General features: G+C 52.6%; 1 protein-coding gene across 2 annotated transcripts in view; it reads right to left on the bottom strand.

Moving 5' to 3' along the window:
• Positions 1-3,624: 3,624 nt before the first annotated feature.
• Positions 3,625-18,354, bottom strand: part of LOC119102940 (nephrin) — a 45,920-nt gene continuing 31,190 nt past the window's right edge. Inside the window, exons 4-20 of one of the 2 annotated variants that reach the window (XM_037226398.1) lie at positions 16,031-16,192; positions 15,308-15,487; positions 14,589-14,879; positions 14,185-14,321; positions 13,672-13,837; positions 12,820-13,110; positions 12,292-12,475; positions 11,808-11,935; positions 11,306-11,569; positions 10,085-10,366; positions 9,548-9,723; positions 9,143-9,370; positions 8,397-8,586; positions 7,536-7,700; positions 6,799-6,923; positions 5,075-5,742; positions 3,625-4,721 (exon numbers count right to left, since the gene is read on the bottom strand). In XM_037226398.1, coding sequence (XP_037082293.1) covers positions 4,619-4,721; positions 5,075-5,742; positions 6,799-6,923; positions 7,536-7,700; positions 8,397-8,586; positions 9,143-9,370; positions 9,548-9,723; positions 10,085-10,366; positions 11,306-11,569; positions 11,808-11,935; positions 12,292-12,475; positions 12,820-13,110; positions 13,672-13,837; positions 14,185-14,321; positions 14,589-14,879; positions 15,308-15,487; positions 16,031-16,192 — 3,740 coding nt within the window. In that variant the 3' untranslated portion in view covers positions 3,625-4,618. Of the gene's footprint in view, positions 4,722-5,074; positions 5,743-6,798; positions 6,924-7,323; positions 7,498-7,535; positions 7,701-8,396; positions 8,587-9,142; positions 9,371-9,547; positions 9,724-10,084; positions 10,367-11,305; positions 11,570-11,807; positions 11,936-12,291; positions 12,476-12,819; positions 13,111-13,671; positions 13,838-14,184; positions 14,322-14,588; positions 14,880-15,307; positions 15,488-16,030; positions 16,193-18,354 lie in introns of both variants that reach the window. The other variant, XM_037226392.1, reaches the window with a different exon arrangement.

Below are 18,354 nucleotides of genomic sequence, written 5' to 3'. Positions count from 1 at the left end.
TCATCGTAAGTGTGGGTAGCTGGGTCTCAGACATCGGGAGGGGAGGAGCAGTTGGGCTTGAGGTTATAGTTCTGGCAGGGAGCATTCATGTTGTCAATAGCATCGGGGCAGCGGACGCCAATGCCGGCAAAATCGGACTGCACGTGTCTCCTGTCCTCTAGAAGAAACACACACGGCTGGAATGTGACCACTGATCCAAGAAGGATCCACTTTAGGCGTCGTCTTCTTTCTCAATTCTGTGTCTCTACCTCGCAAAAAAGAGAGAATGAATCCTGCCGCCACACTAAATTGCAAACGTCATCTTAACATACTCCGCGTTAGGTTGCATTCTTGCAACGGCAATCGTCGCCCAGAACGTGTAAAACGTAAGATGCCTGCGAGAGACCTTTGGTGTTTGCCCCAGGCTCGTCCGCTGAGCCAGCGAGCGGCCAGCACACGGGCTACTCAGCCCAGCCGGCGCGCAGTCCTCCGTTCCGAGTCGTTCAGGTTGGCAGCGCCACGCCCGACCTGGTCTCCTCTAGTGACGTGGCCCGGCCGGGCGGTCGCAGCGCGCCCGACGCCGCCGGTCACGCGGCCAGCGCGGCTGAGCGCTGCGTCTACACGCCTCCGCTGCAGCGACGCGCCTACACTCCGCAGCCAGGCCGGGGCGGCCGCCGGCCGGAGGCGGACGACGAGTACGTGCCGCCAGCGGAGCTGTGCATCTACACGCTGCCCGCCAGACCGCGGTCGGCGGCCATCAAGCAGCTGCAGACGTTCGGACGGCGCGCCAGTCCGCCGCCGCCGCCGCCGTCGGTGGCTGTGACCGGGGCTCAGACGGGACACCTGGTGTAGGCGGCGCCACCGTGGTCGTTGACGGACAAAGGGACTGCTGGCGTGGGTGGAGGCAATGCGGTAGCTGTGGCACGGTGAGGCGTTGGGGTATGTTGTATCATCGGCGACGCCGTCACCCCCGCGGCCCAGCGACGACGCCCGGTGTAGATGGCGCCAAATCGCCTCTGTGGCCAAGCGACGACACCCGGTGTAGGTGGCGCCAAATCACGTCTGTGGCCAAGCGACGACGCCCGGTGTGGGAGGCGCCACCTCCGACGCAGCGCCGCGGAACAAGGCTGTGATGCGAAGACCAGGTGGATGGGCAGTGACGTGGGGATGGCGCTTGAACGCGCGCCGAGTGGTGAACAGTCAGTCCGCGAGAAATGATGAAGAGTCAGCCCGCGCGGAGTAATGAGGAGTCAGTCCGCACCAGCGGTGCGGAGTCGGTCCACGCAGGGAAGCGCCAAACGGGACCACGCAGAAGGACAGGGCACCAGCGCAGGGATGTCAGTACGGTCTGCGTGCGTGGCTGCATTGGTGACAAGTCACCCGAGGTGTCGCGCCCGGGCTGTCCGCCGTACTGGTGCGTCTGGCGTGCGTCTGGCGTACTGGTGGTGGACGTTTAGAGTCTCGGTGGGACGGTTGTGAGTTGTGATGCTTTATATGCGCGATGAAGCTCATGCTGTATGGTGAGAGGCTCCTAAGAACGTGCTGAAAACTACAGTGAAAGTATGTCCTGATAACAAATGCTAGAATCAATGTATGACTATGTTGTGTGAACGATAAAGCGTCTTACTCTTCGCATTCATCATCATATTGTCATGAGACCGAATACCTGAGCGCGCGCGAGTGAGAGCTCGGAGCTCTTGAAAAATTACGAGCACTTCCGTTGGGGCACCCTCGTGAAAGCCCGCCTTAAATTACACGTCACCCCGGACGAGCTTTTGCTTGATTCTTGCAGCCACACTAACGTAGACTCCCTCCGTCACCTGTCAGCGAACCTTTTTAAAGTACGAGATGTCCTCGCGATTGCGTTGCAAGTGTGACTGTAGCGAGGAGACATACTACTTTCTGTCCGTCGGAGCATTGCGCCAAGCGTATTGCGAGTGCGTACACGGAACGCATTGTCTTTGCGAGTCAGGCGCGCTGTAACTTTTGTGTTGCGCCAGGCCACCACCGCTGCCTGTCCCACGCAACTGTTTTGTGTTCCACCAGGCCACCACCGCTGCCTGCCCACGCAGAAGATTCAGCTTCGGCATGCATATATGGCAATGCCCCGGAGGCGAAATGGTGATTGCAATGGGTGTCGGTCTGCACCGACTGTCAGCGCCTTTGCGGAATGAATTTCAACAAAGGGCAAGTGTGTCGCCGGTGCGCGTGTTCCTCATTAACACTAAGGCTGCACCACGGAAAGCTGATCCGTCCTGCGCCAAAAATAAAGGAAATAGCACCGTGCTGTCTGGCGCGTAGCTCATCCGCCTGCTTTGTTCAGACCTGTTCAACGTGTCCTGTTCCTGAGAGCTCTGTTTCGCCTATAATAACTGCTCGAAATGTCGCCGTTGCCTGAGCACGATGAATTACACCGACATGACGGTCAGGATTATGTCCTAATGGTGATGCTGTCTGGGGAACACAGGTCCAGTCGAGCACGACATTCAGTTGTGCATCATTGTGTTATGTACGTGCGTTGCATGCGGTTTGCCCGTTGTGACCCATTCTTGGACGGTTTTGCACGATGTCGGGAGTTGTAATCGGAAACAGTGGTCCGGATATTTGGATGAAGCCCATGTTTGGATGAAGCCCATCTCCAAACTGCCCATGTCCATCAAACTTGTGAGTCGCGGAAGTGCTAGTCATACGAAAGTTATTGCTGTGGTAGATGATGTAACGGAATTGTGCCAAATGCGCATGATTGGTTACATATAAATGAATAAACAGATATAGGCGTTTTAGTTTTGTTGTTTGAATATGAAAAAGGAGTTGAAATGAGCACAGTGGTTCTTGGTATCCTGTGACCATTTGATATTTATACACTTAACTACCGCACTGGCAGAACTCCCCACAACTTGAAACGGACGAGAAAGGTCACGTGCCCACCCATCTGGTATCTCGGGGCAGAATACAGAGCAGAAAAGGAGTGTAATTTGTTTGATAACTTAGTTGAGATAGTTGGATCTCGGGACTAATCAGAACTCTTAAGCACCCGCACTATGAGTGGCACATCATTGTAACTGACATCAAACGAAAGGCCGCGCCATTTTGCACTTCTAAATTATGGCATGGTGTTAACAATAATGAAGGAGGACAAAACCGTCAGGTCTTGTCAAATCAGGGTTGGATAAATTAATTGACCATGGTCCGTCTCTTCCGTCGAAAGGAAAAATCACATCTAACCCAGTTGGCTAAAAACTTGTGAGATAAGCCTCACATGACCCGCGCTGATTTCCTGGCTTAGCAAGACTAACCCTGACTGGCCATAGTCAAAACAGTCGATGAATGACATCAACACAATTAAAAACACGAAGGGAAACCTCGAATTACTACATGCAGAGACACAGAATTAGCGTACAAGCCTTCACTGATGACGCCACATCTCAGTGACCTCACCTGATATGCAAATATCATTTCTTTCAGAGCTTGTTTACTAAATCATCAGTCAGCCTTTAGCAAGTTGGGCCATGGTTGGGAAGTGAGTTCTCGAGTCCATGGTCTGCGATAGGTTTACTTTTAGTCACCAGGCAGTGGCGGTCAATGTATAATGTGTGACCCTTGTCGTCGAACAAATTCACGCACCAATTAGGCGAGGAAGCCTTCCTCCTCTATAGTGTATTGTTACAAATACTCAACAGTAGAAAAATCGCACCAAGCTTACTACAGAGAGCACTTGGTGCATGACGGCATTCCCGGAATTCACGCGACACGAACAAGCCCACATCATCAGATAAGTACAGTTCAGGAGCGGGTGACTAGAGGGGCTAGCAACACACCAGATCGGCAACAGCACCTACTTGATGCTGAAGTTTTCTTATCGTGAGCAAAGCACAGATCTTACCACTTCCTGCTTCTTTCTTTGGGTTACCCAGGCGAGAGAACTAAAGGCACGTGAAACTGAGGGTCCACTGGAATTTGTCCGTTTGCACGATATTCACCCCTAGCAAAAACGCACTTTCAACCATGTGCTTGTTTGTTCGATGACTTCATACTTTCATTAAGGACATCATAACACTACAAGTTGAATAAATCAGCAGCATTGTCGTCCATTTAATGAGCTTAAGTCCCTCGGCTAGTTAAAGTTCCTCTTCTAGTTATGACACGGCTCTTTTGAGCCTGCCTAGTACTGGATAATCCTGACCCAGTGCTTCCCAGGAAGACAGGTTTCGAGTTACGTCAGGTCATATCCGACCTGTGTTCCAATACTTCAATACTTGACTTGTTCGCGAAGCACACCGGTTCCCCAGAACGCTCTTCCCTAATATACAATAAGTGAGCCGGATCAGTCCACCACGGCGTCACCAGTGTCCGGCGGCACTGCCCGCCGGTCGGGGCCGTCCGCCCGCGCGCGTCCGTGTATCACAGCCGAGAGCAGATCACGTGGTGTGGCGGCTACACCAGGTGACCGCGGTGCTCGAGCGTCGCCTCCGGTATGGACGGCGGCGGCGGGCTGGCCAGCCGGCCGAAGCTGGAGAGCGGCTTGGTCGACGGCGGCCGCTGGTGGGGTAGCGTCGAGTAGTGGCGCGTCTCTGGGTAGTAGGTGGACTGCAGACTGAGCTGCGGCACCGAGCCCTTCACACCGCTGGGGCCGCTCGAGTCATAGGAAGGGGTACTGGCCTTGAGGCGGTGGGTATGGGACACTCGGGGTAAGAGGGTAGTGTACAGGGGTTACTGGCTGATGCTGAGTGAGATGCCAGAACCTGGAATACAACAGACCATCAAAGTAACCTATACAACAACATAAAGCCGCATTGGGAATCGACTAAACAGTAGTGAACAGTAAACTAGACAAGTACTAAACAGTAGTCACAACCAGCACAAAGTTGTCGACCGGCTTGGTATGCTTAATTTTTTCCGACCGTCTTTCATGCGCATTTCATTATCGCATTTGGCTTAAGTAAGCAGCCTGGGTGTTACCGTCGGCGCACGTTATGTTGGATGTGATCAGGGTGCAGCCAATGACCAATGCTAAGGGCCACGCAGCAGAAATATCGCCACTAAAGGCCTTACTCAGCGGGTGGGCGCGCACGCAAGGCCTGGCCGAGACACTCACTGGTTTTGTGTGGCGTCCACGTACTGCTCCGCGGCGGGCACATCTCGCACCGTTGGCGTCAGGTAGTGCTCTCCGGGGTCGGCACACTGCGTCGTCCGAGGCACGTACAGCTCTCCGGCCGGCGGCGAGCCACGAGCGGGTGACAGGCGCTTTCCCCGAGCCGGGGCGCTCCGGTGAGTCAGAGACAAGTACTCGTTCAGGTCCGGGGTGCCCCGGCGGGTCGGCGGGAGGAACCCAACCCGGAGTGGTGTCTGTGACACGAACTCGTCCCGAGCCGGGGTGGTTCGAGAGGTCGATGGCATGTACTCGTCCGGGGCCGGGACGGTCCGCGAGGTCGGTGGCACGTACTCATCCTGGACCGGGGTGGTCCAGGAGGACGGTGACACGTACTCGTCCCGAGCCGGGGCGTTCCGCGAGGTCGGTGACACGTACTCGTCCCGGGCCGGGGCGGTCCGGGTCGGTGACAGGCTCTGGTCGTTCGCCAGGTGCCGTTGCTTCGGCGCCGCGTACTCGTCGCCAGCCGGTGCAGGCTGAAGAGTCGGCGAGACGTAGATTCCCAGGTCCATTGACGGCCTGGGCGGTGCGGCTGCACGCGAGCAGTACTCGGCTGGAGGTTCGATGAGCGCCGCGCCCAGGTACGGGTCGAAGCTGTGACGGCCGCCGCTGACCTGATGACCGGAGCTGAGTTAGCCTGAGTGGCTGAAGAGTACAAGAGTCACCAGGAAAAACGTAAGCGCGCGTGTGAGACAGGATTGCGAATGAAATTAGACGTCACGCAATGAACTTACTAGCCATGGCTTATAAATTACTCACAATAAAATATGCCGGCTGACCACACTTAACGCAAGCTAGGGTGTGGAATCAATCCGAACACCGAAGGTTTTGGCCAGATAACTTGTGAACGGCGTGGCGTAGCCGCCAAAATTTTGGGTTCTGTAAGGAATGGAATAGCAAATCTTTTGGCAGAAACATAAGATGTACCTCGGAAGGTCGCTGACCTAAGGCAGGTCAAATCCAGGCGGTGGTTGTCAAAGAAAACAATTCCACTTAGGATTACAAATTTTATTAGCCTTCGGTCAGGTACGAAGATCAGACTGAAGCTGAACCCAGTCTACTATTTTACTGGAGAACTTGGTTTATGGAATAGTTTCCGATGCTTCTTTTGAATTTCTCAATAACAGGGACTGCAACGGAGTCTTTCACGAACTTATCAAACGTCAGAGTAGGTCACTGACCTACAACAACCCAGAGTAACCCATCACTTTATGGGAATGCCGCCTCTCGCAATCCTGAACGCTGATTTTAATTCAAAAATAGAAAAACCCTTGTAGGTTTTTGTCAGCAAAACCTTATTAAGGTCAAACCACGTCACGTACCCAACAAAAACATCAGATCAATAACCCTTTGCTTAGAACAGGAATCTAGGTTCAAGACGGTAAAATGAGGAGGTCTGGGGGACTTAAGGCAGCGCTCTTGAGTTGGACCTTGTTTGGGCTTACTTACACCAAGGTCCTGACCTATGGATCTCAAATTTGATCATAAGTGGATTAACCTGCAGATCAATCCACCTTGCAAGCTTGGCGTGCCTAATTCTTCGAGTTTTTTGTATCGGGAGGTCAAATTGACCCGCATCCGAGCGAAGGGTATTCAAAAAGGGCACCCGGGCGCGTGATAATCAACCATAATCAAAATAATCAAATGCAAACAAATCCCTTGGCACGTACTGCACAGTCGTTCAGACTGTCAAGGCTGTCCTCTCGGGTGTAGCTCCTACAGCTCTTCACCGACATTGAGCTCGCAGTGCCGTACATGTGAAGTGTCTCCGACTTGGTGCTCGTTTCGTTGGAGGCTGAAATACACATGCGTTTAATTAATAGAGTGGAAGGCGTTACGGTTTCTCAACTTTCCTAAACCGCATAACTCTTTCTAGAAAGGGTCGACACGGGAGGTCATCTTCTAGATAATTTTCCAGCGTCAATCATCGGAGGGGGGTATAATGCCGGGGTTTACGGACGGACACGTCGTCTCAAATTATTTTGCGCTGCGATTTCTCTCATAGATCGAAGCTGGTTACGATGCCGGCCAATAGCCGCGTAACATCCCACCCCACGGCTCGACACCAGACCGCTACGCGCGTGGTTTCCCAGTACAGGCATCGACAAATTTATAATATTCCTAAAGAAAATCGATCTACGCAAACCAAAGGCAATGTTAGCAGAGCGACCGATGACAGCATGCCAAACACTCACAAGCGATGGGCATCAGTTTCATCTTCGCCAGTCGCTTTCGTCGTTGCACAAAGATGACAACTAGGACGACATTTAAAAGCAACAGAAGCCCTCCTAAAGATGAGACGACGATGATGATGATCCACGGCATCTGCTCCTCCGCAGAAGTTAGCCTCTCAGCGGTGTCAACGTCCCCTGCGGCAACATAACGAGGTCACGACAAAACTACTCACCGGCTTTCTGCTTTTTGTGGCGGCACCGGCGGTAGCAGCTGATGAAGACGATGTTGAGGAGCAGCAGGAAGGCTCCGACCATCGTGACAATGATGATGGTGAGCCGGGGGAAGGTCGCCTTAGTGAGGTCGTCCCGGTCAGTGACGTAGCCGACTGGAGGGGAACCTGAGTGGGTCACCGGGCATGCGTGTCAGACAAGCGCACTGGGGCTACTGAAGCGGTTGAATTAGGACGTTAGTAGATGCTAGAACTGCTGCTACGTCATTTCATGCAATGCTACGCGTTTTGGGCCGCTACCAGTTCCATCATCACACCGCATCATGAGAGCACGCCGTTTCACTCCGTTCACGCGTGGTTTAATCCGTTCTGGCTGTGTTCACGCGTGGGTTTAATCCGTTCTGGCTGTGTTCACGCGTGGGTTTAATCCGTTCTGGCTGTGTTCACGCGTGGGTTTAATCCGTTCTGGCTGTGTTCACGCGTGGATTTAATCCGTTCTGGCTGTGCTGTTAAAGCACTGTCACCCTTGGGACCCACAGCTTACCTAGTGTCCTGCGTTCGGCGGCCAGCGAGTACGTGCAATGTCACCCTTGGGTCTCACAGCTCACCTAGTGTCCTACGTTCGGCGGCCAGCGAGTACGTGCACTGTCACCCTTGGGTCCCACAGCTCACCTAGTGTCCTGCGTTCGGCGGCCAGCGAGTACGTGCAATGTCACCCTTGGGTCTCACAGCTCACCTAGTGTCCTGCGTTCGGCGGCCAGCGAGTACGTGCACTGTCACCCTTGGGTCCCACAGCTTACCTAGTGTCCTGCGTTCGGCGGCCAGCGAGTACGTGCACTGTCACCCTTGGGTCCCACAGCTTACCTAGTGTCCTGCGTTCGGCGGCCAGCGAGTACGTGCTCTCCCCGCGTCTGTTATATCCCTTGACTGCAAAGATGTACGCAGTATCGGAGGCCAGTCCCTCGACCCTGAAGTGGGTAGCGTTGGACGGCTGGACTTGGGCGTAGCTGAACTTGGTTTTGTCAGACACCGCTGAGTAGCGTATCCTGAAGGTCTGGACAGCACAGCTCGTGAGTCAGATGACGAGGGTGCCGCTCATGTCGTACTGTACGAACGCAGTCAGTGGGGAACGTCTAAGCTTCATGCTCGTTATCAGCAGGGACAGCCTTGAGGTCCTGTTTTTTCGACATTATGAGCTAGTAGCTCTCACGTTAACACTAGCCAGCATTTATTATAACAGGAAGTGCTGCTCAAACGACGTAATCAAGCAGTTGGTTGTGATGACAAAGTTTTTCCAACATAACAGACTGATTGATAACGTAACGTGATCTAACCAATGGCTCCTGCCATACTGAAAATTAACTATCGTCATTACTCGAATACATTTCCGTTCAGGACATGCATGCGGTCAATTCATACGAAGCCCAAAATTTACAATGTCAAACATATCGCTGACAGCCAGCAACCACCATCAATGCATCAATCTATGAAGACATAAAACTACGAACCTGCATCTAGCAAAAAGCATCGAAAAGTTACGATTTGACCAAATTCTTTCTAGGCCAACGTGCCTTCGTAGGTCTAAATGGGTGTTTCGTTTTCATTCTGACCTGCGGCAAGCCTCCGTCAAAGCCGGGGTACCAGGAGAGAGTGACCGCGTCATGGGACACGTTGACCGCCTTCAGTCCCATCGGCGGGTCAGGGGAGCTGGGACGGCCTAGCACCAGCTCCTGGCGTCTGGAGCTGAGCTCATTATGAGCCACGCACTCGTAGGTGGCGTAGTCCGAGGCCTGCACGTCCTTGATCTTGAGCACCGATTGCCAGGTCACGAGGTCAAGCTGTGGGCACATGTTGCAATCTGAACTAGAATGTCTTGGTGCTTACCCACGCCGTGACGCCTTGCATGACATCTGTTGCTAAGAATAACTTCCATCCTAATCAGATACACATTGCATAAATTTACCCCTTTTCAAGATGGCAACCATACCTCAATCAAACCCAACAATACACCTCACCTGAGTGTACTCCAGCTGGTATTTGTTGTCTTCTTGATCACCAATATCCACGCCCAGTTTAGACCAGCGGAACGTGACATTCGGGGCCCCTCGTGCTTGGCACGTGATGTGAGCATTTCCTCCGATCTCGGCAGCTGTCTTTGTAAACTGTCTTTTTCTAATAAATTCGGGCTCGTCTGAAGTTAACGCGCGTAGATTAGACACATGCAACACAATTTCACATTGCAGAGATGGTTAATACTGTTTCACGCATGTAACTACTGTTGTGTTTGCACACGCGTTGCGCCGTTCACTTCAAAACCTGTCGCTTATTAAATCAGCATCAAGCTTACCGACAATATCGCGCATTGACCAATTAGCTTAGTTCAAAAGAAAATCAAGGCCAGACATAGCAAAACAAAAACGAAAGCAAAATATAACCGAATGATACCAAACCAAAACAAGCCAGAAAGATATGGAAATGCGTTCCTTAGCCATAGTTATCATCACAGAAAAACACGCATCAATGCGAACCACTCACAACCTCGTCTCACTTACGTTTGACCACTAGTCTGGCTGCGGCTGCAGCTTCTCCGATTCCATTGTTAATGCGACAATGAAATTCTCCAATATCCTCCCTGGTGACATTGCGTATGGTGAGATAGGAGGTGCCGTTCCTGGAGAAAATGGTGACCCTGCTGGAGTTGAAGTTGAAGAGGTCGCGGTGCCAGGTGATCATGGCGTCAGTGAAGGGGTTGGCGTCGACTCTGCAGACCACGGTTCCTTCCTCTCCCGAGGACACGATGGACACGTTGGAGATGGACACTATTTCTGGTGGATCTGCAATGCAGAATTTTACTCTTAGCCGGCGTTCAATAGCATGCTACACTTAGCGCCTATTTAGACAAGCATTCTGACAAACCAAAAACCATAAGAAGTACCATTTCTTAAGAAACACTGGTCTGCTGTCCATATGCATCTAAAAAGGAGTCACTCCAAAATGTATTAACACCACAAAAGCGAGACACAGAATTAAGCAAATCTTGTTTTTGCAAGCGCGTAAAATGTACGAAAAATGCATTGCACCTATAGGTAAAGAAAGGAGCATAGGATAAAGTGACCCAAACATAAGGTGACGTAACGTAACAAAACGTAGCAACGCCGATAAAAAATGTATAAAGTATGCATTTTGATTAATAAAGTTGCGGCCCCCGAAGATCACTGACTGCAAATCATCCACTTTCAGAAAATATTGAATACGGTAGAGCATCGTGACCTTGCTTCTGATCATGCTGTACAGGACAGGTCGTTGCGAGTTGACGAGCGTTTATCGACACCACACAATATGCTTGGATAATCTGGTTTGGTTTAGGGTCCTTTTAGCCAGTAACGACTATTTGAATGCTGTGGGATTAAGGAGCGAGGTAATCAGTGGGGCATCACTCCGGCCATCGGGGGGGGCTCCGATGACGCACCTTACCGAGCATAGGAGCCTTCCTTCGAGGTATGCGTGGGCTCTAGGCCGGGGCTCCTGCCCGCCAGAGCGACGCTGAATCCCACTGACAGCTGATGGGCACAGCTTGTCCCGGGGTGGAGAGGATTGAGAACGAAGCGATGAAGGAATACAACAGGGCGGATTAATCAACGTTGCCATTCTAGACAGCGTGCCTCTTTGGGATACTGCGCCCGAACGTGCTACTCACGCAGAGTAGCGCGTTAGTCGAGTATCGAGATACTCACAGTCGGCTGTTCAATCCCACGCATCAGTTTTGTACTTACACTGGACGTTCAGGCCGACTCGAATGCTGGAGTTGCCCTCTGGGCTCAGTGCAGTCAGCTGATACCAGCCAGCGTCTTCCTTCGACGCTCCTGATATATTGAGAAAAGGCCCCTCAAAGACGATCCTTGCGTCATCTATTGATGACTCCCGATACCAGTGGTACGTGATGTTGCCGGGATTGGCGCTGGCTGTCAGGTTTAGGAGGCGCGACCCGCCGAGCCTAATATCCTCCACAAGCTGGGTCTGGGCAAATACCGGTGGATCTGAAAACAAACGTTCATGTTTTGATTGCAACGTCCATACCTTGAAGCTGACATGCCAATAATTACAGCGTCTTCATATCGTTCTTGATGACTCCCACAAGAGAGCGGAGTAAAAATAGATCAAGCAATCATTTCAACACCCTCAAGCATAGCCTCAACCATAGCCGACAGCGTGCTGGCAGACGTGGAGCGCAGAACTGCAAACTATTTGACGCGCAGGTCAGCTCGCTCCACTCACATGTGACGTTCAGCATGGTGTCCAGCTTCAGTCCGCCTGGCAGCTCGGACATCTGCGACCGGCACACGTACACGGCCCCATCGTGTGTCCAGGTGAGGTTCAGGCGCAGCTGAAGTCGGCTCGAGTACCTGCCAGCGCGAGCACAGCCGGGCTGACGGACGGGCGGCACGGTAAGGCGTGCACGGTCGGCTGGAATGTCCACCATCCGCGCCGGCATTCGTTGAAGAGGAAGGTGCCGCTCATGACGGCATCTAGAAATAAAACTCAAAGGAATGAAAAAATTAGAAACAGGTAGGTGCATACTCGAATGTCATCAAAATTTATGGGAGAAGTAATTAACGAATCTCAAAATCCCAAGCAAGGTTACACCGGAGGAAGTCCTAAAGCCCACGATTGTAACGTTTGTTTCGTCCCCATAGAACAATAGAAGTCAATGCGTACATGGCATCAATATAAACGTGCTGGCACATTCCAATGAACATACCCTCCCTGACTTCCAGCCGGGAACGTTTCTAGCGCCGTGACTCCATCGGTGACCTGGGCGTTGTCCCGCCACCAGGTGAGATCAGCGGCCGGGTAGGAGGGCCGGGACTCACAGGTCAGGATCGCCTGACTGCCCGCCCGCAAACGCTCCGGACGAACCTCCAGCTTCAGGCTGCTCGGCGGAACTGGTGGCGAAGGGAAATAGGGACATGTGCACGACACGTGAAGAACTAGGCATACGAACAAGGTAGGAACCAATGTGTAAATAATATGGTCGCATCGCGTACATAGATGGTACAATATACTGATTGTGTAAAACGGTAAAGAAGACAAAGGTAATTTGATTATGAAATTTGATGCAGTATAGAAATGATTCCAACATAGTCCGACAACGACAATATCCGCAGATGTAGAACAGTGCTTATGATCTTTGGTGATACGATATGTCTAACAAGCCAGCAGGAACAAAGCATGAAAACGATGCACCTGGCATCTGGGTGTCCATTCGAACCAACTGTTCAGTGCTCACAATAGACGCTGAGGGAGACTGTAGCCGTTTGTACGCCGCTGCCTGCCGAGTTTTGGCTGTCGCACTTGTACACCCTGCCGTTGTCCTTGTGGTCCACCTCGAACGTGATGACGCTCCGGGCCACGTTGTCCTCGACCTCGGTGTCGGAGGCCATCTCGACGTCGCCGCTGTACCAGGTCAGGGTGGCCGGCGGGTTGCCGCCCTGGGAGACGCACGAGAGCGACACCCGCTCCCCAGCCTGCAGGTACGTGCCTGGCTCGTAGCCCAAGATGCTCGGCGGCTTCGGAGGATCTGGAATAAGATAATCGCAATGCTTAGGAAACCAGTATGAAGTAAGCAGCACTAGCAAAACGAAGTAACGTATAGGCGAAATATCGCTCGGTTGGTTTTGTCAACAACACCTAGGTCGGATAGATAAAATGCATGTTTGTTAGATTTATGTCAGTTTCTGTAGAGATCATGAGTTTATCTCATCTTGAAAGAGCTACGTGCGTATCGTGCTATGTGACATAAGCACGACACAACGCTTAATACATTTGAACGCATTTGAGCACACAGCCATCTAACCCTGAGGTCACACAATCTGCACCGAGCCACTGTCTGACTTGCACGCACCGCATTTCCTTCATCTCCAATGTTGCGAGAGACTGAGGGCATTCCAAACGAACTTCGATGTCTTTTCTAGGAACTAAGAACGTACACACATGACAAAGCGACCAGCATGTCATTGTCTAGCGCATTATGACGGAGAACGCGCCATACTTGTGCGTATCTCACCCAGAGTCTCTCGGCCACCTACAGATGTTTCCGAACCCGCGAACGATCCCCACCAGAAAGTCAGGTCAGACTCACACAGCACCGTCACCGTGGCGGAAGCCGCCTTGGTGAGTGAGAGCGCCGGGTTGACAGCGTAGCAGGAGACCACCATGTCCTCGGCCAAGCCGGCCGGCACCGCGGCCGTCACCTTTGAGCTGGACACCCAGCCCAGCTCGGGGAAGTGCTCGATGCTCTGCGTGGTCTGCAACAGGCGACAGGTGGCGCTGGAGTCCGCGCTACCTCACCAACGACATCTCGAGCCGGTGGTATCGAGTTGTGCCGGACGTCGTCAGTCCGTAACACACAACAGATTTCGCTCGACGGCGTATTTCACCAGACAGCAGAATTTACCATACAGCAGATCTCACCAGACATTGAAATTTAGCCGACGTGGGCCATGGGCCAGATGGTAGATGCTGAATGGTTACAAACGGGTACCTCCCAGGATATCCTCATGGTCCAGGGTGGAGGATAAAGACATAGGCTTTGGCTCATAAAACATGTAAAAGTAGCACGCATTGAAAGGCGGTTGCGCTTAAACAAACTCACATTCATCATAGTCCTTCCGTTGATGACCCACGTGATGTTGGACGGCGGATTGCTGCTGGATGTGACACAGGTCATGTGTACTGTGTCGCCGCTTTTGACCTCACGCGTGCCTGACACTGTGACCTTCTCCGGACCGACTGCAAATGTCACACAGCTTCGATCAATAAAAGGTGACACTTCTGGCCGGGACATGATTTCAGGCTACTTTCCACAGGATTGTCCGTTGTACATGCTGTATATGCCTTTGCAGGAGATGTTGATTAGCATTCCATAACCGTGACAACTTTCTCTTGCAGTGATTGCCCCCCCCCCCGTACTTGTATGATCACAAAAAGTCAAGCATACCAGACCTTATACCCATAATCGGTGCGCCAATGATTGCTTTATAAGAAATCGTCACTTACACTGCACGTTCATTTGGGCTAGCGCCACCATGGGTTCAGGGTGAACCAGAGATGATGCCTCGCACCGATAGATGGCATTCAGATCTTCCACGGTTACGCTGAATGTGAACTGTGCAAGGGCGCGGCGGTTCATTTTCCGATATTTGAAGGTGATAAGTCGGTCGTTCTTGAGCCAGACCAGCTCGGCCGGTGGGTTGCCGCCCCGGGAGATGCAGGTCAGTGTCTTCTGTTCGCCGATTCTGACCACCTCGCCCTCCGTGTAGCCGCTGATCTCAGGGACTCCCGGAGGGTCTGCGAAGGATGGGACACCGTGAGTCCTTTTAAAAGACACGTACCAGAGCATTAGCAACACCAATCCATTACAGGCGGATTACTGAGCGGCGAAAGCACTGTAGCGTTGCAGAATTATAATTATCGAATTTGCGGTTATTTCGAACTAAGTTATCGGTGTGCAGTTTCTGGCGCAGGATTTCAGTTCCTATCGATCAAGTTTAAAATAACAAGACAATACAAAGCGCTCCAAATACTGCGCAAGCTTGTATCATGTCCGTCTCAGTTTCTGGCAAAATGTCTTCAGGCTACTAAAAACCGGTACGTTGTAGTTGCTTTTCAACGTTTCGAGAACCGCGAACTGCTGCATGATATGGTGTTAATAGTATCACACTGCCGCGCCATTCAAGCATTCTTTTAAGCAGCATTACCAGCAGCTGTACACTCACAGAGGACGGAAAGTCGCACGGTGGAGTTGAGCTGACGCTGCTCGGCCGGTCGGATGGCTGGGTGTTTGGCCACGCACGAGTAGCCGGCACCATCATCGGCAGCAGTGGGCCGCAGTGTCACCACCGAGGTCGTGTCGTTACGGCGGGGGCTGCCCCAGCCGGAGAACGAGTCCTCTTGTTCTGGTAAGAATGATATCCGCAGTTATAACGGGGGTGCATCACAGAAGAGAGGGACTGGGCTGCTGACTTTATAGCCATGACGGGCGTGCCCCATTGCGTTGTAGTTCAGACACAGAACTATTTGTTTCCACAACAACGATCACATGCATCACAGTAAAGAGCATTACGTCTGAAAACAAGCCAACATGTCCAAAACAGCACAAGAAAGATAGTCTCGAACGTTCGAACAGTCTAACACAAGGTGGAGAGAATCCTGGACCAAAGGTATGACACAGAAGCGGTGTTGTATGGTAAGTGGTTCGTGGCCTGTGATACAGTGCAAGCGCCACAATCAACACAGCAACTTATCTATTTCAACGATTATGTTTTGGACAGCCCAAATGAAACCAATGTTCAACCGGTATCCCAGTGACATTGAAAAATATAACCAACCTGACCAGTCTCATTCCATTCTTAGCATAAGCAATACAATCGCGTTTATCAGAAGCATTTTCAACGCGGAGCGTCTTGCGTAATCACATCAACGCACAGCCGCGCTCTTACGTGGGTGAATGTCAACGCCGTTCCGCTGCCATTGGACGCTAGCTGCCGGCCTGGCGCCGATGACGTCACATTTCAACATCAGCTGACTGCCCTCCCTGACCTCATATAGCCCCGGCTTGGAAGAACGTGCAGTCGAGCTGGTTCTGACAGACTTCGGCTTCACTGAAAATGGGATCGTTCATTCAGCTCTATTTGCTAGGCATGCACAAAGATCACGCATCTAAAATATGCCGACGGGCAAACAGAGAAAACTATGCCACGTACATGGATGTCTTCTTCATAGTCTGACACTGCAGAATGCGATGCAGGGGTCGCATGTCTGCAAGTTTGAAATATTTGCAAAATAGTGGGCAACACGTACATATTGCAAACTGTTCGCAGCACTTCTCAACGGCAAGCTGATCACAACAAGAAACACCGGCGCAGCAGCAGCCTGCGAGTAAGTGTAACGGACCGACTCCAGGCAGCGCACAACCGCGGCTCCCGGTCCCTGGCGGCGGCGGACTTTTCGCTCCGGCACAATTCATCATGCAGGCGGCAGATTGATTCGTGGCCGGTGGTCGGTGGACCGCTCCGGCCAGGCCGGCCGGCGGTCGGTGGACCACTCCGGCCAGGCCGGCCGGCGGTCGAGGCAGACCGCACAGCGGCAAGATGGATGGACCGGGCAGCCAAGCCGCGCGGCCTCCGCTTAATCCGCCGGCGCCTGACAGGAAATCCTGGCCGGACCGGGAACGGTCGACAAACGGGAAAGGAGAAACGGCACGGAGCGGAACGGAACGGAGAGAGAGGGTGGGACGCTCAGTTCGTTTTTTGGGCTGGCAAAGCCAATTGGGTGGCACGGATTCAAGATTTTAACTCGAAGCTGGCCTCATTTTGTTTCGTTTCTCAGGCGTTATGGTTTCCTTACAGCTAATGAGTGGCAATAATGGCTAGGATAATTTTTCACAGCACCTTAGTACAATAAATGTCAAATAGAACGGTCGTACATCACTCCACATATCCAAAAGACGTGAGAACGATTAGTCTCGTGATATATTAATGACAAAATGCACGCGGTGTTCCAGGTAAGGCGGCCAGCGGGATCATTACTGGTGTGAAACTTGCGCGATTTTACGAGATCCACGTGTGCCAAGCGCTGAAGGGATATTAAATTATCTCTCCGGGCGGTAGCCAGCCTCTCGCGGCGTGCGACGAGTCCGTAGTCGCGAGAGCCTCAGCGTGCCGGGCGCGCGCTGCTGCGCCCGGCACACTGGTGGCCGTCCGGTACGCGCCGGCACATGAACGTCAGACGCCGGCATTGGACCAACGGCGGGCGCTGCACTGGGAGCGTGATACTTGCTCAAGCCTGGCACCGACACCGTACCGGCACCAGCCGATAGAGATGGATCCAACGCCGTACCGGCACCAGCCGGAGGGATGGATCCGACACCGTACCGACACCAGCCGAGAGGGATGGGTCCAGCACCGTACCGGCGGCAGCCGACAGAGATAGATCCGACACCGTACCGGCACCAGCCGAGAGGGATGGGTCCGACACCGTGCCGGCATCAGCCGAGGGGATGACTTCGACACCGTACCGGCACCAGCCGACAGGGATGGGTCCGACACTGTACCGGCACCAGTCGACAGGAATGAGTCAGACACTGTACCGGCGCCAGTCCCAGCCGAGAGGGATGGGTCCGACACCGTACCGGCACCAATCGACAGGGATGGGTCCGACACCGCACCGGCACCAGCCGAGGGGATGGGTCCGACATCGTACCGGCACCAATAGACAGGAATGGGTCCGAAGCTATAGTGGCGAGAAGATCTAGCTGTTACTCCGGCACGTGTACCGGGACTCAATGCATTCACCGCACCCCAAGACGATCCAATGCGCACAGCTCAGTGTTACAACGCCTTCAGCAACGGCCGTGCGTGATAAATCCGACGGACGTTGGGTGCGCTTGTCTTACCCCTTCATTGTCGCGTCTTACACATCTATCCGCGATTATGACTTGCATTCTTAAGTCATTCGGTTACCAGTCTCATCTCAGTCATAATAAGGACTGCCCAACTGCATGCATGATGTATCGCAAAACACGGTCCGTGGTCGAGACTAGCATTCAAGGCGTTAAGCTGACTGAAAGCTTTTGCTGTCCGTTAATGCGACGATTCGAGCTGACGTCTCCCAGAAACGAATAAGCCGATAGCCGTATCTGTATTGACGTTGAACGCGGTATGACCATTGAGAAGGCGAAATTCATCTGACGTCTCTGTGACTCATACACATCTGAATGACTTCAGAAAAGACGGCACTTGAAAGCCTGCAGAAGTTCGCGTGC

The sequence above is a fragment of the Pollicipes pollicipes genome, unplaced genomic scaffold (genome assembly GCF_011947565.3).
Source record: "Pollicipes pollicipes isolate AB1234 unplaced genomic scaffold, Ppol_2.1 Scaffold_2555;HRSCAF=2994_pilon_pilon_pilon, whole genome shotgun sequence".
Taxonomy (NCBI): domain Eukaryota; kingdom Metazoa; phylum Arthropoda; class Thecostraca; order Pollicipedomorpha; family Pollicipedidae; genus Pollicipes; species Pollicipes pollicipes.
Note: the sequence above shows the minus strand (reverse complement) of the source record. Positions and strands in the feature narration are given on the sequence as shown.